Raw genomic sequence first — 27,262 nt, forward strand, 5'->3', positions numbered from 1 at the left:
AGGAACTTTGGAATGTTATCCCACGCTTCTTGCTAAAACATTAAAGTCTAGATGTGCAAATTGAATAGACTTATTCACAAAGACTCGCTGCTGTAATAAATGCAAAAGGTGCTTCCAGAATGTATTAGTAAGGCGGGGTGTGCAGACTTATGCAATCAGGGTGTTTTTTATTTTCTTTTATTTAAAATTTTAAAGTGAAGTTTTTAAAATTTTAGTTTGTTTAATGTGACCACATTACAGATGGAAAAAGTCTGACATTTACATTGTTCTTGTTTCTGTCTTTATATTTAGAAAACTTGCAAATTCATAAGTGTGTGTAGACCTTAACATCCACTGTGTGTTCTATTCTATATTTCTTGTGATCTCTTGTGATCTCTGTTCTGTGTTCTAATAACCCGTTAATTTGACCCGTTTAAACATGTAACACTGATTTAAACCAACTTAACATTAACTTTTTGGCCTGAAACGTCCTGACATCCTCCACAGAGGTCATCTGATCCTGGTAATGTAACTTTTGAACTTCTAAACAAAGCCTAAAAAATAAGAAGTTCCTCTGTGTCAATTTGACCTGGTTCAAAAAAGACTGTAGAAAAGAATTGTTAAAAATGTAAAGTACACTCATAGTCATTATAGCAAGCACACATACACACAGTCACACACATAAGTTGTCAATGGGAACGTGTGTGTTTGTTTATGTGTGTGGACCATGCAAGACCTGACCCACACCCAGCCACCCATCCACATGCCTACACAAACATACATAAATACATACTGTACACATATTCTAATGTATATTTGGAGCATTTACTGCATACAAAATGAGTACATTTTACATTTGTAAGTTAGTGAAAGGTCAGTTGTTGATGATAAAACCCGGTGAGATCAATATTGGGAGATGATTGTTTAGACCATGAATGGGTTCAATTATATTCTTTTCATATTTTTATCGATATTCTTTTCTATTGCATTCTGTTCAATATTGTCCTGGGTTTTGTGTTTGAATTCTATTCTACTCTTTTTCTCTCAGTGTTGTCAGCTAAGCCTCAGTCTCCGAAGCTGCCGAGTCGTCACTCTCGTTTGAGTTCATTTGTGGAGGTGACCGCTGACGGATTGACCAGTGAAACAAAGAAAACAGGCAAACGCACAGGACACCTCGAGCTGCAGTGGAATGAGGACCTCACCCTGTAAGACAGCTCCAACATGACATATTCAATAACAGTGTTGGGTGTAATGCATTACTAAGTTCATAATTATTGTAATTAAATTACTTTTTCATTATTTTATCAGTAATGTTATTACAGTTACTTCAGATGTAATTGTGTTAAATAAACTCTAGAACGATTCTATATAAAACAATTTAAAAATTAAAATTGAAATTTGATGTCTAATGCTAAAATGTATGTTTTCTAATTTAACGCTGCCCCCTTAAAGGGTAACTAAACACCTGCTCAGAGTCTGACTCCACCCACTAGAAATATTTGAAAATGCAGGAAAAGTGGGCAGACCCCGGCGGGGATAGAGGGAACGAACCGAGTGTGGGGCTGAGCGGGGGGGGGCACCTGAGACTCGTAGTGACGGATTAATTGACAGCTGCTGTCAGACTCTGTTATTATTATTCCTCACACGGTCGCAAGAGGACATGTACATGAATCTGGCGTGGTGAGCTGGAACCTGCTTACGTCAGCTGTCACCGGTTACGTCACGAAGTACCGCAACAGCCAATAGGAAAATTCAACTGCAGTAGCCACCATTCAACCTGAAGAGGGCAGCACTCAGACGTTTTTACACCATATATTGTAGAATTAAAACATTTTATACACAAATGTCAAAAAAATTACTTGAATCAATGACCAGTACTAATAAAGCCCCATGCTTACAGATCATTAACTAAAAAAAGTTGGTTTAGGGTTTAGTTACCCTTTAAATTCTTTGGCCAGTTCATGAATAATTTATTTGATTTTATGTGACTCATTTGAAAGAATTAAAAGAACAGTTTCAGGTCTATCCTTATATATTTCATCTGATCTAGGTTGATAAGGGTTTTAGAAAGTAATAAGTAATGCAGTTACTTTTCAGAAAGAGTAATTGGTATAGTAGTCTAATTACACTGTAATTACAATTACATATGTAATTAGTAGTTAGTAATTACTTTTTTTTTTTTTTTTAGAGGAACTTACCAAACACTGTTCAAGAATATATTACTGATTTCAAGGAAACAAATACATTCCCCTTGTAATCAGTCAATCGATCTATGCTTAAGTTGTTTGACCCTTGCTTTTATTACCCTGACAAGAGTGCAAAACATTTAATGACTATTTGTGAGGCTTAGGAGACTCTACTTAAACATGTTTGTATCATGACAGACACTGATATTACTGGAAGAACTAATGAGAGGTAAAACGTTTCTGCATCTGTATGAAGGCTTCTCTTAGATGAATGTTTATTTTTCCACAGGAATGTGACTCCTGAAAGTCGTTTAGACCTGAAGTTGTGGAGTTGTCACACTTTGAGGAAGGAACTTTTAGGCAGTGCCACTATTGACTTACTGGACACTCTACGAACACATGATGGCAAGAGTAAGAACACACACACACACACACACGGGAACAGTAGAGTTTCTGTTATGTTCAATGGATATTAAACTCTACAAACCTGTATTGAGTGCAGTTATTGCTCATATAAGGGTTCAAATCAATGGCACAAAAAAAACACAAAACGGATCATTTTATGATGACGCAACATTAACTTTTTAACAATGTTAAAAATGTTATTTAACAATAATAACTTTTTGAATTATATGGTTATTGCATTCTAAAAATATTAAAAGAATAGTTCGCCCAAAAATAATAATTCTGTCATCACTGACTTACTCTAAACCCATTTGACTTTCTTCTGTGGAATACAAACAAAGATGTTTTATTTCATTTCCATGCAAGATTTTATGACAGGAGTTTTATTTTTGTGTGAACCATTTCTTTTAGGACCCACATTTGCTTTAAGTGTTATGAAGTGTCACTCTTTCACTTTCACAAATTGTCCCTGACATGTAAACTAAGGTTCTTTTTTGGTGTCTGTGGGTGTTGGATTGACCAATCAGCATCAGGACTGAATGTAAAATAGAGAGAAAATGTTCCCCCTTTGTGTGTTTCCTGCTCTATACACTCAGTTCATTCTCTCAACCAACTTTATTTGAGGTAGATTTTCAAAACATCGCATAAATGCAATGGAAACGGTTTATTAACAAAACCATGACATGTTTTGACAGTTTGTGCTTGAGTTTCTGCTCCTTCTCACAACAATTCTTCTAACTTAACCCTTGACATTCAGAAGTGTTTAACCCACAGCTGGCCGTTAAAGTGAGTCCTCACAATCCACCAGAACAGTTTTGAGCTCTGGCGCTACCAGGTTTATGGGGGCGGGCAGCATATGGGCATCGCAACCATTTCAGCCCTCATTATATGTGATTTTACACTCATTCTGTGGTGTCTTCTGGCAGCATTTAATAAAATGATGTACAATTGCTCCAATACCGCAAGCACGACTCTTTCCAAAGCAAGTAGGTCATTCAGCTACTCCATCATGACAAGGTTGCTCCCTCAAGATAATGCGCATAACCTAGGCCTGTTTACTTTGGTATTAAGATGCATCTCGGGTGATCCAATCCCATGTGGTCAGAAGAGACATATGGCTGTTTACTCCTGGTTGTTTCTCCTGTGACCACTTGTGCTCGGATTTTGAGGGGAGGGTCTCTGATTAAATTACGGCATACACCATTCACCATGTCATTGTGTTAATGCGTAATAATAAACCACAAAAAGTCAAATAAAGCACAAATCCGCCACCGATTTTTCATCTAGATGCAGCTGGATTTCGAGCAGAATTCTCAGTTATCTTAAGGACCTGTATTAAAGGAGTCATATCTGTGTCATTGCATGTTACTATCAGAAACACTTAAAGCTACTCTATGTAAGATTTTTTTGTTAGAAATTAACAAAATTGAATTAATGATCAAGTACACAATCCATCTTCCAAACCATGGATTTGCGTTACTCTGATTAACTATGGTAAGACTATAATAATGATTTATATTTTAGAGCTGTTGGGACTGATTTGGTGGGAAATTGCATACTTTTATCAGTCGTCCGTGTGTAATTATGTCATGTCTGTAAATAAAAAAATGAAGGTCCGGAGCTACTTCAGTGCGTGTATGTGTGTACACTAGTAGTGTTTTAAAAATGCCCAAAAAACAAGCCTTGTGCAACAGAAGAAATAATATTGAGAGTAATTAACAGTTGTTTTGACATCTTTAGGTCAAATGGTCTTGAAGGTTAATGTGTATGAAAAGGAATATCCGACGAATGTCAAGCGTAAAAGTAACTTTACAGATCGCCGACCATGGATTTAAGACGAATATCGTCCGATTTTGATCAGTGCACCCCTAGTTGTTTTATCAGCACGTGTCTTACTGATCACAATGTCAGAAATAATCACATTCTTGCTCGTGCAGTGTTTATGGGGTTGTGCTGGTTTTACTTCTCCAGCCTCAATCTCTGACGCATGTGATTGTGAGAGAGTCAAGTCTGATATCAGTCAGATGCAGTGCAAGAACAGTAGAGTGATTCCCAAACCCACTTTAACACCCATTTTCATTTCAAACACAGAATATGACAAAACAAAGAATATATACTCTTATTAAATGGAGTTAATGTGAATGAAATGTAGAGAATGTCAAATCAAATGTGTTTGCTGACACGTGAATGTGTCTCTCTCTGGCAGTGGAGAACGTTCAGCTCAGTCTGGTTCTGCAGACGGAGAACAAAGGCTCTGTTGTAGCAGGCGGTGAGCTCAACGTCTGTCTGGACGGTCTGGTTGTTGATTTGGGATCTCTGCCCAACGGCAGCGCTGCCTCTGACAGTAAGTTCTGTTCACACACATGCACACTTCATAGAGCACACTTCATAGAACACATGAACAACTGCACATTCATGCCACTCCACCTGAACTAAAAGCAGGATTGGAGAGGAGGTTGTGGTTGACTTGAAAGAGTCACTTTTCTACACATCTCCTCTGTGTACTTGAACTGTTTTGCCCAGCACTTACAAACCGAGCCGAGGAGGTCAGTGGGTTTACTGATTCAGTTTCACACTCATCTAGACTGATTTTGGATTGGAACCAGCAATAAACAAGTTACTTTGTGTTGAAGGCATAGTTCAGCCGAAAATGAGAATTCTGGCATCATTTACTCACCCTCGTGTTTTTCCAAACCCGTATGACCTTCTTTCTCCTGTGGACACAACAGGGATTTTTTGAAGAATATTCTGGCTGTTCTTATCCTTGTAATGATTGTGAATGGAGACTGGGATTGTCAAACTGACCGCTGCACTCGCAGTCTGGCTGCTAGTATAAATATTACACCATATACTGTATACAGAGATTAGGATTTGTATTGTATGTTTTGTTGTTTAATATTTGTTACATGCTGTTAATTTAGAGCATCATTTTGGTTTAATTGATTATTAAAGCTGTTAGAATTTCATAATTCGAGCGATTCATCAGGATTAACGCAAGTACTCGTATAAATGGGCACCAAATAATTTCTGCAAGTGTATTGTCATTTATTTCTCATTAAAATCAGCATACATCTGTAATATAGACACATTATGGTTCAAGTTACAGCTGGCTAACATTAAATAACAGCAGTTAAGAGATTCCAAGCTTGTAAATTATAATTTTTTTAAAGGAGTTGTTTTAGAATGAATTCACTAGCAAATCCAGGTTAAAAGATAACAAATTCAAATGTAATTTACATTTTAAATGATTGGTTATTGGTATCGGCCATTCAATTTCTTATCTGTGCATCCCTACATTACACAAGAAATATTGTTACATGGTTGATTTAAAAAGAAAACTCCACTGAGCCTCCAATGAGCAAGCTAAAGGAGAAACTTTGGCTCTCAGTAGAATCAAATAATTGTGATTAATCTCATGATTTCTGAGCAGTCTGTAGAAATAAGAAGGAAAATGTAATAAAGCAGTAAATGTGGACTTTTACATTTTTTTTTTTTTTATAAATATATATTTTTTTAAACCTTGCATTGTGGGGGGGTCTGGGTATCTCAGCGAGTAAAGATGATGACTATCACACCTTGAGTCCTAAATTTGAATCCAGGGCGTGCTGAGTGACTAATTGGCCCGTTTGCTAGGGAGGGTAGAGTCACATGGGGTAACCTCCTCATGGTCGCCATAATGTGGTTCTCACTCTCAATGGGGCGAGTGGTGAGTTGTGCATGGATGCTGCGGTGGATGGCGTGAAGACTACACATGCGCTATGTCTCCACAGTAACGTGCTCAGCAATCCATGTGATAAGATGTGCGGGTTGACGTCTTCGATGTGGAGTCAACTGAGATTCATCCTCCGCCACCCGGATTGAGGCAGGTCACTGCACCACCACGAGGACTTAAGCTGCGTTCACACTGCCAGCTACTTTGTCGCTGCATGTCGCCAGTGGCTGGTGGTTAGGTCGCTAGTGATGTGTATGGAGAGTCTAAACAGCACTGTGTCTTTACAATTAATATTATTATTAAAACATTAGGATCACATGAGCTCTACCATCTTCTTTCTGTCGCTCCCAAAAGTTGTTCTTCATTTGTATAAAGTTAAACATTTCTCAACTTTGTTGTGTCGCTGGACACGCCCACATCCGGTCGCCAAAGGTCGCCGTCGCTCGTGTTGCCGGAAGTCGCTGGCTCTCATTGAAACTGAACGAGATGAGGTAGTTTTGTCACTTCATGTCGCAGGCAGTGGGAACACAATTGGGCATTCCAAATTGGTGAGAAAATGGGGAGAGGAAAAAAAAAAAAAACCCTGCATTGTGACAAACCTTAATGCAATATGCAAATTAAGTTCCAGGTGAGACCAAACTTTATTTGCTATGCACAATATAAATATTTCAACTTCATATAAAACTCTGATTCTATTAAAATGTTACCATGATTTAGGACTCCACAGCTGCTGAAGTCAAATTTCTTTCTGCATGTATAAAACTTTGTAAAGACCATGTGAGAGGTGTATTATGAGCCTAGTGACTGAACTGTTGGTTAACTGTTTTGGAGATGTGTTTCGCTGTCCCCTTCAGCATATCGCGGCCCCCTTTTCTCGCCGGCCCACCGGAAAAAGTCTGGTGTCATTCACCTGCTGCAATTCAAAGAACTCAAGCTTTATCCCAAATGTTGTTTATTTTCCAAGAGATGTGAAAACCCATTATAAACTACAAATCATTACATGTTTAAAACTATGACAATCTAAACAAAGAGTGAAATAAACAAAAACACTTCAATATCTATTCTGAGAAAATAATTTCTATCATTAAAAAAAAAAAGATCTGTCCAACAATTGAGGCGTCATTTCCACCACATCAAAACAAATGTGTCCCTGATAAAGTTAGTGTTTTTGTTAATAAAGTGGACTAAAGTGTGAGTGAAGAGCATGCTTGAGATGAAAAATTAGACAAAACAAAGAAATCAAGGGAAATGTGAGCAGAAGATTTGTTTTGGTCGTCATTACGCAAATATTTAGGATGTATTTAGGATAGATTATAAAATGTTAGCTAAGAAATGAGCTCTAGCTAAACAATAGAGTCAGCCATTTTCTTTCAAAACATTAAAAATATCATTTCCAGCACAGAATTCGGTGTGCTGGAAATGACAATGCAGTGGAAATGATCATGACTTTAAAAAAGTCAAATAAATCTCCTGTGATGCATGTACTTACTCTGTTGAACATTGTAAGGAGACAAATAAGAAAAAAAGTGTGTGTGTTGTCCATTGAGCAGATGAGGTGCATAAGAGGTTTTTATGAACTGTGGTGTGTGTGTGTGAGGTTTTATTGTTGCCCTGAAGATGCTGTTGATTTTAATTTCGTCATGTTTATTTTTTCAGTGGTTCATCTGATTCTGTCTTTAAGTTACTCAATGTAATTACATTCACAAATGTTTACTTTACCATCTAAATAGTACAACTATAGACATCTGTTGCTTTTATATAAGGCTTGTTAATTACTGTCGATTAACCGTACCACTAAAAGAAAACTTTTTTATTTGATCATTTTTCAATGGAGTACGTCTAGTTTTAGGGAGGTTTTGTCACGTTTAGCTCACACAGTTTGTCCCAAAACTATAGCTAAGTACACACACACACACACATGAATAATTTGTCTGTTTGGTGTAAATGTTGAGTTCTGCAAGACTGGGTCTCTTTCACCGTGTGCCAGAACAATTGGCTCTGTGATGGGCTCTTGAACTCGAGGCGGACATCCAATGTATGAATGTATATCTGTGTGTGTGGAGGGTATGAAGACGTGGAGTTTGTGTTTGACCCTCAGTAGTGTATAAATATTAGAGTGTGTGTCGAGTGAAGTTTGTTAAGGTTCTCTGTTCGCTCTGAACGCACTCTTGTTGGTTTAATATTTTCCCTCATTTCCCCTGGCAGTTTTTCTGACATACACAGTACACACACATGCAGATTCATAAACAGGCCTTTGTGTAGCACAGGCCTGGGGAAACACACACACACAAACATTGACTAAACAGAAACTTGTGCTCAAATGTTTTCTCGCTAAGCTTCATACTGAAGCATTTTTACAGTAAATGTGTTTATATAATACAAGTTTTAATGCAGTGGGTGGAGTGATGGCTCTCCTGGAGATTATAGTTATTGTTTTAGCCAATCATTTTTTTTAACTGCATTTGAATAATGCTGTTATTCAAAACCACTTACACATGGAAAGAAAAACACAAGTGATTCATCTTAAGGAGCTAACAACATTAGCAGTGTGGCAATGCACCATTTTATTTCAGATATTTTAAGACAGCTGAATGTCTTCCACATGCAAATTTTCTTTGATTACATCCAGGTCTTGAATTAGTAGGCGTTGAGGATAGGGGATTCCTTGACATCCCATAAACAAAAAAAACTTTGTTGAATTGAACTTTTTGAGTTTCAGGTCCCCACTCCTTAACAGCAGTTGTTAACAAACATGATGAAGTTCAACTGAAGCAGCCACGGAAAATGCAGTTAATCAAATCAAATCAAATTTTATTTGTAGAGTGTCTTACAACAGCCAAAAGGTGCACAAGGCGCTTTCCAGTAAAAACATCAATAGACAACAGTATATAAAAAACATAAGTGTACATAAAAATAGCAATCGAGTCAAGTCGGAGGCTACGTGTTAAAAGCTTGTCTAAATAGATGTGTTTTCAACTGCGATTTAACAACACTCAACATGGTGATACTTCGTAAGTGTGGTTGAAGTTCGTTCCACAGTTTTGGGCCTTGGATGGCAAATGACCGACCTCCAAACTTTATATATTTAAACTTTGGAATCAACAGAGAGGTGTGTTCAGAGGAGCGCAAGGTTCTGGCTGGTTGGTGGACCGTTAGTAATCACTACTGTGGTGTCAAGTCAGTAAATTCACAAACTAAAATGGAACCAAATGAGACCCAGTTCCTGTTAATACAACCACTGGCAATTGAACACTGCAGAGAAAGGGTAGGATATTTTGCTAAACATTTTGATGAATCGAAATTCCCTCAATAACTGTAGATATAAATAGAAAACCAGGACATTTGGAACTATTTAGGGAAAATAATCTTGATTGTAGCCATATGGCTGCAGAGTTGTGAATGAAAATGTTAATTTGCCTATTATAGCAGCATATTTTGGATTATTTTCACAAAATTTGGTACACCGCCTCTTAAAGATGTCTTGCATGTTTACTCCAAATTCCATGATGATCGGTCATTCATAAATTGAAATTGTTGGTTGCCATTTGTTTTTTCAATTTTTTCCAATTGTGCTGAAGAAAAATCATTTGTTCAACACCTGCAATCAAATGATGTGATATGTTTGCTATGAGATGCATATTCAGATTATCCTGATGTCCCAAGTTTAGTTTAAGTTTGGAAATTGTGTTAAAAAGATATAGGTCTATTGAAAAATGACAAATACATTGACAACTTTCTGAAAAATTATGAATCAAAATTGACTCAAGAAATGTTTTTCAGATGTGTCTCAAGATGAAACATTCCAAATGGGCTAGGATGAGTAGGGAAAAGTAGGTTTTACAGAATATTCAACATGGTTGGAAGATTTCTTTCCGGTGCACTGAAGAATTGGAGGAATATTTATGTGGAGTGAAAGAAACATTCTAAAGGCTGTTTTACACCGACGCTCTATGAAAAACGGATACGAATGGCCCCTTCATTCCCGCTTTAGCATAGGTTAGAACATACCATACAATGAAGCCTATATAGTAGTTCAAGTTGAACAATAGTTCATTTTACTCTGTACAATTAGTGGCACAACACACCTTTCAGCTGATCCACCCTTCACCTATAACAAGAACAACCTAAAAGTTTCCAAAAAAACACGTAATCTCTGTACAAAAGACAAGCAAGCGAGTTCTTTAGCGAGTCGATAAAAAAAGAAAATCAAAGGAAACAGATTTCTCTACACGCTGCAACAGTGATTACGTATTGGTTGTTGATTTGCTCAATGAGAAGGAAACCGTTCAAGACTCGCTTTCATTCAGTTCACCTGCTGGATGAGTTGATTGGCAGTATGAACATAAGCCACAGTCTGAGGGTTGTTTGGGCCATACATTAACAGTTAAAAGTACAGATATGCTGAGTGAAAAAAATATATATCACACATTGTATTATCATTTTAACAATTTGACTGGAAAGTTGAATTGAAAAACTAAATCAAAATCAAATCACTTTATTTCAGAATGTTTTTGTATTTGGTTTGCCTCCTTTTTGCTTAAATGACAGTATGCACAGGAGCTGGCATGAGAATGTTTGAGAATGTACCAGTGAGCATCTTGTGTGCTAAAAAATCCATTCACATAAAAGTACATTATGTACATTATGTGTTTGCATTAGTTAATGCCGTGATTAATTGTGTGTGTGTGTGTGTGTGTGTGTGTGTGTGTGTGTGTGTGTGTGTATAGAGACTGTTCACTCCAGCAGGTCTAATCTGCACAGAGCTCAGAGTGAAGAGACCCCCGGCACCAGCAACCCCCGTGGACGGTCAGCACTAATATCTCGGTATTTTCCCAGTGTTCACCTCTGTCAAATCATGTGATATATTTTTTTCTGTGTCACTTCCTAGAAAACACATGTTTTTTATTTTATACATAACACCCTAAATAGATTAAAGTTTCATCAGCATGTGTTTATAGTCCTCTCTGTGAATGTTTCATACTTTATACATCACACATCTCTACATCATCTCTGATCGGCATTAGATTTGAGTGAATGTGATTGTCAGATGCATAGCTGGAAAGTAATCTGTGTAAATCCAGTGAATGGCTTCATTCAGCACACAAAGACAGAATCATGAGAGGAAAGAGAGCTGCTGTGTTGTGTGTATTCGGTCTCGCATGACGGCCTATGAGAGTGTGCACACACACACACACACACACACACACACACACATTCTGCATGTGTGCAGGAGTCTCATCTGTGGATGATTATAAGGGAAATCCTGCAATCATTGGAAAGTTTTCAGTTTTTATTCATGTGTGTATCAGAGCAGTATGATTATGCCAAAAGTATATTTTGTTACCAAAAAATATTTTACAAAATTTACCAACATTACATATCTTATGCTCACTATATGAATATTAAAGTGTACAGATTTTATTGCTTGCTTGTTGATTGTGTAAATGCATTGCCAGTACGGAGAGAAAAAGAGACGTCATTCCCGTAATCATTGGCTGTGCAAAGCTTTTACAGTATCTGTTCTGAAAGTAAAAGACAACAGATGCTTGTATAAATGTGTCTTGAAGATTTATATATATTTAAGAGTTTTTTTATCTTAAAGAAATGGTTCACACAGAAATGAAAATTCTCGTCATTTACTCACCCTCACTTTTCTTTCATCTGCTGAACACATCTAAAATATCTGCTGAACACATCTAAAATAAATCCATGTCTTCAGAAGTGAAATGATAGTTGTGGGTGAGAAAAAGATAAAAATGTAAGTCAATCTTCTACTCTAAATCTCCACTTTCACTTCTGAAAGTAAAAGTGGAGATTTAGAGTAAAATTACTTATAAAATGTATCTTTTCTCACCCACATCTATCATATCTCTTCTGAAGACATGGATTAAAACACTGGAGTCTTAAGGATTACTTCTGTTTCCTGATGAGCTTTTCGGAGCTACAAAGGTCTGGTCACAATTCATTTGCATTGTATCGACCTACAGAGCGGAGATAGTCTTCTAAAAATCATAATTTGTGTTCAGTAGATGAAAGAATGTCATACACATCTGGGATGGCATGAGAGTGAGTAATTGATGAGAGAATTTATATTTTTAGGAAAACTCTCCCTTTGATAGAATTCTTTTTTTTGTTATTTGAGTGTGACTAAGAAGTAACATACCTGTATAAAGTCACTCTGATATGATCTGTTTGTACAGTATGTGTGTTCACCAGATCACTCATATGACCTCGCTTGTGTTTGTGTTCAGCAGTGAAGGTCATTCGTCAGCAGGTTCTCGAGGAGGTTCTCCAGCTGACATCAGAGGAACTGCTCTCACTAATGGAGAACTGAACGGAGAACCTGTAGATGTCACACACCGCCACAGCACAAAGACGGCCAACAGCAGCCCCACTAACACTGGTCAGACACACACACACACACACACTTACTAATTCACTAACTCAAGTCAGGCTACTGTTGATTGTGATAACACACATTGTTGTGTTTTTGTAGTACACTAGCTGCCTTCTGTAGCTTTAGACATGGTAGCAATTTACAGTATGGTTGTATTTGTTAACATTAGTTAACACATTAGATCACATAAAATAACAATGAATGAAACTTTCACAGCATTTTTTGATCCTCATGAAACCTGTCAAGAAAATATACTGGTTCTCTTTTACTCCAAAATCAAAAGTAACTAGATAAGTATATTTTTGTATAAAATGTGAGTATTGCTAGCCATGGCAAAAATCATCACCAAGGGCCTCAGTATACTGCCCCAAGTTAAATGAGCCCATTCACATGACTATCAGTGATGTTCAATGATCTTCAGGTGCCAAGATATGGGTGTTGTTCTATGGTTGCTAGGGTGTTCCATCTGGTAGCTAGGCAGTTGCAAGGGTAATAATAAAAAAGGTTGTTCTCTATTCAGAGTCAAATGAGCCCAATCCCATGTCTTTACTATTTCCTTGTGCAGAGATATGGGTATTAAAATCTGGTTGCTAGTGTTACCAGGGTGATAAACAAAGGCTGCTTGACAACCCAAGTAAAAAGAACATCTAAAGCAACCAACCATTTCCTTTGCTTGTATATGCTCTTTGCAGTTTTTCTGAAATAGATTATTCCACAATAATAGTCCTTGTAGAAAAACAGAGCTGCAGTCTCGGCTATCTTTTGTACAGATAATAAAGAATATAGCAGAAAATGTGTAGAGACTTCATGATCAGAATTTCTGCCAGTTATATTGCACCTTTAATAACAGTTTTATTTTTTATTATGAACTTTTTGTTCATCTTGTCTCAGGTAAAGGTGAGACAGCTGCTAATGGGGTAGACAGCAGTCGACTGTCACAGGCAGCTCCATCCTCACCGTCTCTGAACTCAACCCCCCTGGCTGGCACAGACAGTTCTGCTTTGCCACCAGCAGCAGAGACCCTGTCCAGCAGCGATCAGACCACTACAGACACGCCCGCCACTGATGCTCTGCCTGCTGGGTACGTCACAGAGAGCAGGGCTTGAGTTACATCTGGTATTTGAATTTAAACATGATCACATGTCATATCTTAGAGTTTCATGCTTGACTCTTTCTGTCTGTGCAGCTGGGAACAGCGAATTCTGCCTCATGGAAGGGTCTACTACGTGGACCATAACACAAAGACCACCACATGGGAGAGACCCCTACCACCCGGGTGTGTGTCTGTCATTTTAACATTTTAATGTTCTTTTCAAAGAGGTGTACAGCTTAAGTAAAGGGGTATTTACTAGAACATATTGTGAAGAATACAAGTAAAGTAAGAATGCTTCAACAAAATATCAGTGGATCAGCACTCTAGGAAATTTGAATTGAACATTGTGTAATAGAGACATGTGTGTGTGTGTGTGTGTGAGCACGAGAATGTGCATTGACATTTCACTTTTGTGCATGGCCACCATAACCACCAATACATCATTTGGATGGGTGTTAATCCATAATCTCCCTCACTCTTGTTGTAGTTGGGAGAAGCGTGTGGACCAGCGTGGTAGATTCTATTATGTAGATCACAACACTAGAACCACCACATGGCAGCGGCCCACCGAAGAGTCTGTGCGTAACTATGAGCAGTGGCAGTCACAGCGCAGTCAGCTACAGGGAGCCATGCAACAGTTCAACCAGAGATACCTCTACCAGGTAAACACTGCATCTAACAGACCTCTGCTGAGTGAACACATCACCTAACTGACCGCTACTCCTTAAATACATTACCTTATATATCTCTACCAAACCAACAGACCTCTGCTAGTTCAACACAGCATCTAAAAGACTACTACTTACTAAGTACAGCATCTTACAGACCTCTGCTCCATACATATAGCATCTAACAGACCTCTGCTGAGTGAACACATCACCTAACTGACCGCTACTCCTTAAATACATTACCTTATATATCTCTACCAAACCAACAGACCTCTGCTAGTTCAACACAGCATCTAAAAGAGTACTACTTACTAAGTACAGCATCTTACAGACCTCTGCTCCATACATATAGCACCTTACAGACCTCTGCTGAGTGAACACATCACCTAACTGACCTCTACTCCTTAAATACATTACCTTATATATCTCTACCAAACCAACAGACCTCTGCTAGTTCAACACAGCATCTAAAAGACTACTACTTACTAAGTACAGCATCTTACAGACCTCTGCTCCATACATATAGCATCTAACAGACCTCTGCTGAGTGAACACATCACCTAACTGACCGCTACTCCTTAAATACATTACCTTATATATCTCTACCAAACCAACAGACCTCTGCTAGTTCAACACAGCATCTAAAAGAGTACTACTTACTAAGTACAGCATCTTACAGACCTCTGCTCCATACATATAGCATCTAACAGACCTCTGCTGAGTGAACACATCACCTAACTGACCGCTACTCCTTAAATACATTACCTTATATATCTCTACCAAACCAACAGACCTCTGCTAGTTCAACACAGCATCTAAGAGACTACTACTTACTAAGTACAGCACCTTACAGACCTCTGCTCCGTACATACAGCACCTTACAGACCTCTGCTCCGTACATACAGCACCTTACAGACCTCTCCTCCGTACATACAGCACCTCTGCTCCGTACATACAGCACCTTACAGACCTCTGCTCCGTACATACAGCACCTTACAGACCTCTGCTCCGTACATACAGCACCTTACAGACCTCTGCTCCATACATATAGTACCTTACAGACATCTGCTCCATACATATAGTACCTTACAGACATCTGCTCCATACATACAGCACCTTACAGACATCTGCTCCCTACATACAGCACCTTACAGACATCTGCTCCCTACATACAGCACCTTACAGACATCTGCTCCATACATACAGCACCATACAGACCTCTGCCCCGTACATACAGCACCTTACAGACCTCTGCTCCGTACATACAGCACCTTACAGACCTCTGCTCCGTACATACAGCACCTTACAGACCTCTGCTCCGTACATACAGCACCTTACAGACCTCTGCTCCGTACATACAGCACCTTACAGACCTCTGCTCCGTACATACAGCACCTTACAGACATCTGCTCCGTACATACAGCACCTTACAGACCTCTGCTCCGTACATACAGCACCTTACAGACCTCTGCTCCGTACATACAGCACCTTACAGACTTCTCCTCCGTACATACAGCACCTTACAGACTTCTCCTCCGTACATACAGCACCTCTGCTCCGTACATACAGCACCTTACAGACCTCTGCTCCGTACATACAGCACCTTACAGACCTCTGCTCCGTACATACAGCACCTTACAGACCTCTGCTCCGTACATACAGCACCTTACAGACCTCTGTTCCGTACATACAGCACCTTACAGACATCTGCTCCCTACATACAGCACCTTACAGACCTCTGCTCCCTACATACAGCACCTTACAGACCTCTGCTCCGTACATACAGCACCTCTGCTCCGTACATACAGCACCTTACAGACCTCTGTTCCGTACATACAGCACCTTACAGACCTCTGCTCCGTACATACAGCACCTTACAGACCTCTGCTCCGTACATACAGCACCTTACAGACACCTACTCCCTACATACAGCACCTTACAGACCTCTGCTCCCTACATACAGCACCTTACAGACCTCTGCTCCGTACATACAGCACCTTACAGACCTCTGCTCCCTACATACAGCACCTTACAGACCTCTGCTCCCTACATACAGCACCTTACAGACCTCTGCTCCCTACATACAGCACCTTACAGACCTCTGCTCCGTACATCTGCTCCCTACATACAGCACCTTACAGACCTCTGTTCCGTACATACAGCACCTTACAGACATCTGCTCCGTACATACAGCACCTTACAGACCTCTGCTCCGTACATACAGCACCTTACAGACCTGTGCTCCGTACATACAGCACCTTACAGTGTAATTTCCCTTTAGCCCACTGTTTCAACACACTCACCCTCCCAATTATATATCTATTGAATAAATAACATGCTTTATGTAAATAGCAAACCTTATCTTGAAGTATTACAAGCCATCATGTACTTATGAAAATCACAACGTAAAGCTTAATAAAGAAGCTTTTTGTGCACTTTTTTCAATATGATCTGGACAGCTAGAAGGGTCAGCGGTGTTCTGAGGGGTTTTAGCATGTTACTTTGTGGTTGCTATGATTTTCTGAGTGCTTGGTGGTTACCTCTGGTCTGTATGATATTCTGGTCTCTAGATATGGCTTGAGTACCTATGGGATTTGTTTTGCCCATTTTGTTATCTGCCTGGTGAAATAATCCTGATCAATTTGAAAAGTATTTGCAAATACTTTAAAATTGCCATGCAATTGATGTCTATAGCAATTTTAGTTTGTAATACTTTGGTTGGGGCCATAGCCTTATGGGCATTTCTCCAACATGTGGTGTGGTAGCATTACTGGTGGTTTGAATCTCAACTCAAAGTTCTTTTTAGATCTAATTCTGCCCCTTCTCCCTTTTGTTCCCTGTCTCCCTTTCCTTTCCTATGAAACAAAGATGTTAAATAATAATTGTAATGACAGTCATTTTTAGACAGTCAAGTTTAAGAGTTTCAAAATCAAATAGTTAACATATTAATTGTAATGACTAATGTTTTTATTTATTTTATCATTTTGAAACTGAACAACCTCAACACTTTTGCCACACCCAAGAAAAACAGATCTACAGTTCTATCAGATGGTCTTTTTGGGATGAGTTACATGCTAGGGGACCCTATCCCTGTTTCTGGGTTTTACAACAGGTGTGAAGTAATGGTACCGGCTTGCCAAAAAAAATTACCACTGGCCATTCTTAATAAATTGTGGAGCTGGGAGGTCTTAACCCTCTGGGGTCTGAGGGTATTTTGAGCCCTGGAGAAGTTTTGACACGCCTTGACGTTTGTGCTTTTTTCAGTTGCTTAAAAACACATTAATGGCTGAAGTCTGATAACACTGTATTCAGCACAAACTGGGTTACAATAATTTGTGAGCAACATGTGTGAACATGTTTGTATTTTTGAGAAAATAATGTTTATGCTTGGTTTTTGAAATTTTTTTTAATTGTAAGTAATTGAAATAAGGTCATATAACACAATCATCATTTGTCCACAAGACTTTTGAGAACTGGATCTTGTAGCCGAGAGTTTTTGCTACATAATGATGTGAAAATCATCCTGATCACTCATTCATACAAAACAATATAGTAATTGAACTTTTATATTACACTTTTAGTTTTGAATGGTAATATGCAGGAGGCGTGAACGATCATGAATATTTATGTCATTCACACCTGAGGCTACAAAGACCCTCCCCTGGGCCTATCAATGAGGAATGTGACAGAAAGAGAATGAATGTGAGGAGACTTGATGATCAAAATCAAGTTTTAAGTTAAAAGTAGTAATCTGACTATATATTTTCTTTACATAAAGACATTACTTAATTTTAGACCTACACTACTGTTAAAAGAAGTCTCTTCTGCTCACCAAGACTGCATTTATTTGATCCAAAATACAGTAAAAACATTGTGTGAACTCAATTTACAATTTAAAAGAACAGTTTTCTATTTGAATCATAACTGCAGTCTTCAGTGTCCCATGATCCTTCAGAAATCATTATAATATGCTGATTTTCTAATATGGGCATATTTAAAGTTTAACCTGAACACATATTTGCAAGCACAAGCTTTGTTGATGATAATGAGGCATTTTAAACACTAGATAAAATATAATCTAAACATTCATATTATTTTTATATCATACAGCATACAACTAAAACTTGCTTATTAGGACATATTTCAAATGTCAATACTGTGAATCCTGTCTGGCAAATCTGGAAACAGTCCCACAAGTAAAATATATACATGTTTATATAAAATAGCATGTCAGCTAATGAAAGCTAATTGACTTACTCGTCTGAAATTGTTTTCTCGGCTGGATCATGTCTGTCTTCAAAATACAAATGTTCATCGGAGTCCCGCTCTTCTTCTGAGGAAAATGTTAACTTTTCCTTAATATCGACTGTGTATCGTTGTAAACACGCAGAAAAGTTGAGTTGTGTTGTGTTTACATTAAACCTCGCGGTCGGGGGGGCGTGTACATTTCCCTTGATTTTCTCAGCACATTAGCGTATGAATGGCGCGCTCTGCTGGTGGGAGTGATCACATTACAGATAATTAGATGTACAGTTTTTACTGGTCTATCGTTTCATACAGATTAAATTGTAGGACAATATTTGTTTTAAATTTGAATTGTTTTATTTAAAAGTAGACATTTTAAGCTTTCTTTAGACATATGTTTCATGTTTGTGTGATAAGTATTCGTGGAGTTTCAGTTCATTTTTGTGACGTGTTTCTGAAATATGCTCGTGAACACGGAGACTGCTGAAAGCTCAACCTTTTATTTTCTTTATTTTACAAAAGCACAAGATTTTGTTGTTATTGTGAGTGTACACAAATAAAAGTAGACCCTTTATAGTCTCTAATGATGTCTTACACTTATCTGTATGCCCAAAAATGACGGAGTATTTTAAGTTGTTTCCGCTGTAATAACGAAAATATCCATCAGGACGCACCGTAATACTTGTTTTTTTATATTTAGAGAATGTGTGACATGCGCCTACAACACCAAAACAAATTCCTTGTATGCGTAAAAAACATACTTGGCAATAAAGCTTTTTCTGATTCTGATGTAGTGGCAGTTTTACAGCCAAATGGGAGATTAAGGAACTCACATATACCAGCTCAGGTTACACAGAATGTTTTGACTATGCTCTCTGGACCTAATAACCTGCCCAGTACCTACCTTTAAAATCCAACATTCTGAACACCACAGCTCTGTTCTATAAATTTGGTGCATATGATAGCCATTCAAGTGTGTCCTGGCATCCATACCACAATAATACACAAAACATTGTTCCACCTATTTGGGGAACAAGTATGACCTTTAAAGACCAATGAAACATTATGTGTCATATCTTTCTCTTTTTATCACATTATTAATGACCTGCTGACACACTGATGGGCCTTTTTACATTTGAACATTTATGTATTTGGTAGACGCTTTAATTCAAAGTGACTTACAGAGCACTTATTACAGGGACAATCCCCCCGGAGCAACCTGGAGTTAAGTGTCTTGCTCAAGGACACAATGGTGGTGGCTGTGGGGATCGAACCAGCAACCTTCTGATTACCAGTTATGTGCTTTAGCCCACTACGCCAACACCACTCCTTTTCATACTTGGACTTCATCTGTTGTAACAACATTACAGTACAATATTTTCCAATAAGGACTTGAACTCTACAGAAGAGAAGGTTTTAGAAGAACATTTTCTATGAAAGGAAAACTGGAAAGATAGATTAATCAGCTCTACATACTACAGGCTTTTCCATGAGTTTCATAGGGCAAGATGTCCTTTCCGAAGTCCAGGAAGAGACCAGAGGCTATGAAGAAATACATATCCCATATGAGGGTACAGTGAGATCTTTGTCAAACAAAACATGGAAAAAAATATTTATTTTCTGTCCATGCATATTGCATCAGATACGAATAATGTAGTCTGAATCTCAGCTTTGGCAAGCAGATCGTTTTACCCTCTGCTTGGTTTTCTTTTCTTTTCTGTGCTTAAGCTTGTTCCACAAAGGCTCTTGGAATTTAAAGAGTTCTACAAGTGTCATCCATGACACAGAAGTATCGGCCATGTAGTAGGATGGGCAAAAATCACCAGGTCTGCTTATGGTGGATTTGAACACAGATTTTATGACATTTGTGCCAGCATGACTGGAAAATGGAGCTATGAGTTGTTTCAGTCTTCTCTTCTTTTGTTTTTTGTTTGGAGAATCAGCTTTGACATTTACGTTTAATCAATTAGCAGTCACTTTTAAGGCTGATTTATACTTCTGCATCAAATCTATGGCATAGGCTCCGTGTAGTGGCCAATTCATTCATTTGCATTTATAGTTCTGAGTTGGTGTGTCTGTGTCATTCTATGAGTACTAGGGATGTGTGAGACTAGTCGACTGAACTAAACTCAAATTACTAGTTGGTTAATATTTTTCCCTGTTAAACTGTTCAGCATTTTACACATTTACGTTTGGCTTCATATTTTTACAGAGGCTGCACTTAAATGAATGTCATATTAATGTTACACATTTTAAATAGAATTAATAATCAAATATTATTTTAAAAAATTGTATATCTGGATCAGATACAAAGTTTCATTTCACCGCAGGTTGCGTGTGCTTCCCTCTCTCACTCGCGCCGTGCAAAGGAATATGTCCTCTCGCTAGACAAGAAAACTCAGCAAAGAAGCTATAGAAATCACTTCGGTGGTGATGTGGGAAGCAGATTTCTGAAACAGCTTGAAAGTCAGATGTTGGCACATTTGAGTGTTCCTATTTTTTATCCCCTTTTCCTCCCCAATTTGGAGGTGGTGGCGCGGTTACTCACCTCAATCCGGGTGGCGGAGGACAAGTCCCTGTTGCCTCCACTTCTGACAGTCAATCCATGCGTCTTATCATGTGGCTCGATGTGCACTCACAGCATGTGGAGGCTCATGCTACACGCTGCGATCTAAGCACAACTTGCCACATGCCCCAATGAGAGCGAGAATCCTTAATCATGACCACGAAGAGGTTACCCCATGTGACTTTACCCTCCCTAACAACCGGGCCAATTGGGTTGCTTAGAAGACCTGGCTTGAGTCACTCAGCACACTCTGGATTCGAACTCGCGACTCCAGGGGTGATAGTCAGCGTCAATACTCACTGAGCTACCCAGGACCCCATTTGAGTGTTCTTTAAATCTGTGCATGCTTGGAAGTTATTTTTCCAATATGTGGGCTTTTTCAAGTGCAGGAATGTTGCTTCAGGAGAGTAAAGTTCCGTCTTTCACCAGACCGTATGGACATGCTAATTTTGCTTATTAAAATGTATGTTTTTGAGTAAGTAGCCTAAAAAAGAGTTTTAAGAGTAAACTTGAATAGTACAAAAGCTAGAGCAGAAAATCGTTTTTTGTTATGGTTGTGGCTTAGGAAAATGCTTGAAGAGGTTATCCTCTGCTCTTTCTCATATGGAGGTTGGAACTTGTTCTACCACAGAGGAACAGAGAGAGTAAAAGTTCTGGATTCTGTACTCACTCACAGACCACAGAGTTCACGAGGAAATTTAGACCCGTACTGCAGGAGCAATATTCCAGTGGCAGTATTGAATGCCATTGTTAGAGCCTTGAATATAATTTTGGCTGCCACTGGTAGCCAGTGGAGTAAGACCAAGAGCGGTGTGACTTCGGCCCTCTTTGGTTGGTTAAAAACCAGACTGTATATTTGATCATCTGTAGAGGATTAATCACTCAAGCTGACCAACAGAGCATTGCAGTAGTCCAGCCTTGAAAAGACAAAAGCCTGGGCCAGATTCAGATCAAACTAAATCTGTTCAATTAGAGAGCCAATTCTTATAGTACTTCAGCTTGCATGTTACTTTCCATATTAAGCACAAAGCTCTGTATTTAAAAGCATAGTCACAGATCTCGTGATGGCCTTGTTTTCAGAATATTAACCTTCCTCTCAGCTTTGGTCTCATAATCATCATTCCGAAATCACTCCGCCAGCCATGAACATCAGAAAGCTGTTTATTGTGAGAAAGATGCTTCTATGTTAATGACTCTCCACATGGCATACACTGTCAGTGGTTTCATTTCTTACAAGTTCAGAGGGGTGGAGAAAATATCCTCTGCAGTTGATTATGATGCAGGTTAGAAACAGAGCTTGTGTATCTCCATTGAAAGTTTCATGCTGTATTCGTTTTCATGCAATTGTGAAGAAAACATAAAACAAACAAACAAAATGTCCCACTTGCTTTAAATATCTTTCAGGCTCGCTTCAGTGGTCTCAATCAGTTTGCAAGCATTTTGCCATGCATGTCAACGCTCCAAACAAACATCTCAGGATTCTGGCATGCGCTCCCCTATTTTTGTGGACAAATAATTTTTCGTCCTGCCATCCTCATATAGAACATGAGAAACTAAATCGTGATCCACCACTTGTCGAGCCAAAGCGTAGTGTTAGAAATTTTTAGAGCTGGTGTAAAATTGAAAGTCTTTAGCTACGTTAGTATTGTTTTTTTTTTCTTTTAAGTTCATATAACTAGCTAAAACCCATCACATTGTAGCAAACACACATCTATCTATCTATTGTGTACTGCAAAATTCAGTGGGTAGGAGAGTGGAATTTCTGCCCTGCCTGTGGAAAGGTTGGGCGGAGGGGATGATGTCATGACTAGTTGAATTAGACTCGACTAAAGAACTAGGCTAGTCGACTATTAAAAACAGTAGCTGTGTAACCCCTAGTACATGCCTGTTTACATTTTGATGTATAAATGCAGAGAATAATCCAATAAATGTAAAATCAGGTTTCTTACCATGTCTGGTGTTTTTTTTTTTTGTTGTTTTTTTATACTTTTGTTTTATAATTAACAGCGTATTGCTGCACATTTGAACACACTCCCTGTTGACTGTACAGCCTTAGAGTTGGGGAGGCAGAATGCATCATTGGTAAACCTGCCAACAAGTCTGTTACATAATACCATTTCCATAGTCACTCTACTGTTTGTACAGTGCTCTCAATACTGTCATTATGTTTCCTGACACACAACAAGGTTTATTTATTTATTTTGTGCATGTGTAAAGCATTAACCCTAGGTGCCTCAGTGCATGGTTTCACAAATCAAACAAATCTTTCACATGCTGAAAGATTATAATAATATTGTTACACTTATTTACTACTAATGCACAGCCAGTAATCTGTATTATTTATACCAGGTGTTTTGACAGACAAGGTAGAAAAAGATAAAGCGAAGAAACTAGGCTGCACCAGATGTTGCTCTCTTTCATAAGAAAATAAACTTTTGGTACGCTTATAAAGCTATGCTAGGATACATTTTGGAATGAATTGGAAAAACTGCCATCATGAGCTTTGAATGCAGCTTTTGGACAGAAGATTTTGTGTTAATTAAAGAACAAGATGGCCAATGGCCAATTTAAGCCACAAGCAAGTGGCTTGATGCAACAAAAGTCACTCCCAGAGATCGCCCCCATTATCTGACAGTGAAGCTATCTTGACTGCATACATCTGCAACATGAATGCATGTGCTTACAGCAACAACAACAGTTTACATTTTCTTCAGAAAATTTAGAAATCTGAAGAAAATATGAGTGAAGTTGCTTTTGCAGAACTCCGCACCACAGTTCTAGGGTATTGTGGGTGGTTGTCACAGCGTTGCTAGGAGGTTGCAAGGGTGTTTTGGGTGGTTTCTACTATGTTATTGCTCACTAATTTAAAAGAGCCCAGCTAAGATGTTCTGTGTTTTTATGCATTGCTGTGTAGTTATTAGTGTGTCCTGGGTGGTTGCTAGGGTGTTCAATGTTGTTGCTTGGATGATTGCTTACTGGGTCAAGGCCAAGAGCCCATACAAAACTCACTACCATGAAGCAAAGGTGTTGTAGGTTGTTGCCAGGGTGCTGCTCTTCTGATCTCTACATTGTTTGGCCCAATTTTGTCATTCACACAGTAAATCTCTTCTACGAAATTACTGATGAAAATGTTTTTTGACTTTGTCAACAATAATGAAGTTGAGACAAAATCATGAAGTATCATGAGGATAATCAAATGGTTTTAATTAAAACATGCTGTTAACGAAAATATGATGAGGAAAACTATATTAACAATCCAATAACACTTTTTAATTTATTAAAAATATATTTATGAAAAATTGTTTAAGAAAGAAAAATCTATAAAGAATTATTCAAATCAAGTGAACTATGTTGAATGAACTAGTTGGAATGGGTAACTTGTATCATGAACACCTTGAAAAATAAGCTACATGAAACACAATATCTGACACTGTCTAAACGTGAGGAATTCACAATGGAGTCAATTATAAAAGTAGCTAATTCTTTAGAATATTCATTTTATGCCATTACCGTATTTTCCGGAATATGGAATCTGGAAGGTCCTGCAATGTTTTGTCTGAAGCGACTTTATATTGGCCGATCAAACACACCAACCACATAAGCTTACACACAGACAGATGCAAACATCAGTCCTAGAGATGGTGGTAGCGTTTTAAAGTAGCCTATACTACAGAGTATGCAACCAGTTTAAATATTCTGTCCCATCATAACGTTGTTCTAACAAACTCTGAAAAGACTTCTGTCAAACACAACTCGCATACCCACAAAATTATGTTTCATCATACTTGTAGTAAAAACGTTCACTACATTAAATGGATAATTAGTAAATGGCAAAGAGGTTTGCAAATATTAAAATTATCAATAAATAGACCATTGTTAACATTAATGAATAAATAAAATTCAACAGGAATATGGTTTACGAATATAAAGTGGTCAGACTAAGGGGCCAGACTAAGAATGGTTCACAAAGACTTGATGAAAAAAAACGGCAAGAGGAGAAGTTACCCTGCCCGGAGGAAGCCCGGGGCCCCCGTCTGGAGCCAGGCCCAGATGGAGGGCTCGTCGGCGAGCGCCTGGTGGCCGGGCTTGTCACGGAGCCCGGCCGGGCACAGCTCGAAGAAGCGATGTGACACCCCCCTCTACATCCCTTGGGCCCACCACCCATGTGCGCTGCCATATGGGTGGCAGTGAAGGCCTTGGGCCTCGATGGACCAGACCCGGGCAGCAAAGGCTAGCTCTAGGGACGTGGAACATCACCTCACTGGGGGGCCGGAACTGGTGAGGGAGGTGGAGCTTTACCAGTTGGATCTGGTGGAGCTTACTTCGACGCACAGTTTTGGCTCTGGATCCGACTTCTGGATAGGGGATGGACTCTATTCTTCTCTTGAGTTTCCCAGGGTGTGAGGCGACGGGCGGGTGTGGGGATATTCACGAGCCCCCGGCTGAGCGCCGCTACGTTGGAGTTTACCCCGGTGGATGAGAGGGTCGCCTCCCTACGCCTACGGGTTGTGGGGGGGGAACTCTGAACTGCTGTTCGGTGCATATGCACAGACAATAGTCAGAGTATTCGGCCTTCTTGGAGACCCTGAATAGAGTCCTGAATAGGGCCCCAGTAGGGGACTCCATAGTGATGCTGGGTGACTTCAATGCGCACATGGCAAATGACAGGGACACTTGGAAAGGCGTGATTGGGAGAAACGGCCTCCCCGATCTGAACTCGAGTGGATGTTTGTTATTAGACTTCTGTGCTAGTCATGGTTTATCTATAACAAACACCATGTTCGAACATAAGGATGCTCATAAGTGTACGTGGTACCAGAGCACCCTAGGCCGAAGGTCGATGATCGATTTTGTAATCTTGTTGTCGGATCTGAGGCCATATGTTTTAGACACTGGTGAAGAGAGGGGCAGAGCTGTCAACCGATCACCATCTGGTGGTGAGTTGGGTCAGGGGGTGGGGGAAGACTCATTTGGAGGAGGTCCCTGTCCACGAGATCTTCAACTCACACTTCCGGCGGAGCTTTTCAGGCATCCCTGTGGAGGATGGGGACATTGAACCGGAGTGGGCAATGTTCAAAGCTTCCATTGTCGAAGCCACGGTGGAGAGCTGTGGCCTCAAGGTTTTAGGTGCCACAAGGGGTGGTAACCCTCTGACACCGTGGTGGACACTGGCGGTCAGGGAAGCCATCCGACTGAAGAAAGAGGCCTTCCGGGATTTGTTGTCCCAGAGGTCTCCGGAGGCAGTTGCAAGGTAGCGACATGCCCGAAGGGCTGTGGCCTCGGCCGTGAGGGAGGCAAAGCAGTGGGTGTGGGAAAAGTTCGGAGAAGCCATGGAGAAGGACTTTCGGTCCGCACCAAAATGCTTCTGGAAAACCGTCCGCCACCTTAGGAGAAACCATCCAAGCTGTATACAGCAAAGATGGGATGCTGTTGACCTCAACCGAGGGGGTTATCGGTGGAAGGAACACTTTGAAGAACTCCTAAATCTCAACATGCCCTCCTATGCTAGAGGCAGAGCCAGAGGCTGATTGGGGATCAGATTCTATTTCCCTGGGGGAGGTCACAGAGGTAGTCAAACAACTCCGCAGTGGCAAAGCCCCAGGGATTGATGAGATCCGACCAGAAATGCTGAAAGCTTTGGATGTGGAGGGGGTGTCATGGATGACACGCCTCTTCAACATTGCGTGGAAATCTGGGACTGTGCCTAAGGAGTGGCAGAACAGGGTGGTGGTTCCCCTCTTCAAAAAGGGGGATCAGAGAGTGTGTGCCAACTACAGGGGTATCACACTTCTCAGCCTCCCTGGTAAAGTTTACCCCAAGGTGCTGGAGAGGAGGGTTCGGCCGATTGTCGAACCTCGGATTGAAGAGGAACAACGGACTAGATCTTTACTCTCGTAAGGATCCTGGAGGGGGCCTGGGAGTATGCCCATCCTGTCTACATGTGTTTTGTGGATCTGTAGAAGGCGTATGTCCGGGTCCCCCAGGAGAAACTGTGGGAGGTGCTGCGAGAG

At 39.6% G+C, this 27,262-nt stretch overlaps 1 protein-coding gene across 4 annotated transcripts in view; it reads left to right on the forward strand.

The window, feature by feature from the left end:
- The window catches only part of LOC127640065 (NEDD4-like E3 ubiquitin-protein ligase WWP2), a 63,263-nt gene that overhangs the window by 4,394 nt on the left and 31,607 nt on the right, over window positions 1-27,262 (forward strand). The window contains exons 3-10 of one of the 4 annotated variants that reach the window (XM_052122444.1): window positions 1,028-1,184; window positions 2,455-2,576; window positions 4,777-4,914; window positions 11,010-11,106; window positions 12,537-12,685; window positions 13,571-13,760; window positions 13,866-13,955; window positions 14,260-14,434. In XM_052122444.1, coding sequence (XP_051978404.1) covers window positions 1,028-1,184; window positions 2,455-2,576; window positions 4,777-4,914; window positions 11,010-11,106; window positions 12,537-12,685; window positions 13,571-13,760; window positions 13,866-13,955; window positions 14,260-14,434 — 1,118 coding nt within the window. Of the gene's footprint in view, window positions 1-1,027; window positions 1,185-2,454; window positions 2,577-4,776; window positions 4,915-11,009; window positions 11,107-12,533; window positions 12,686-13,570; window positions 13,761-13,865; window positions 13,956-14,259; window positions 14,435-27,262 lie in introns of all 4 variants that reach the window. The other 3 variants (XM_052122445.1, XM_052122446.1, XM_052122443.1) reach the window with 3 other exon arrangements.

Source organism: Xyrauchen texanus, chromosome 49 (assembly GCF_025860055.1).
Source record: "Xyrauchen texanus isolate HMW12.3.18 chromosome 49, RBS_HiC_50CHRs, whole genome shotgun sequence".
Taxonomy (NCBI): domain Eukaryota; kingdom Metazoa; phylum Chordata; class Actinopteri; order Cypriniformes; family Catostomidae; genus Xyrauchen; species Xyrauchen texanus.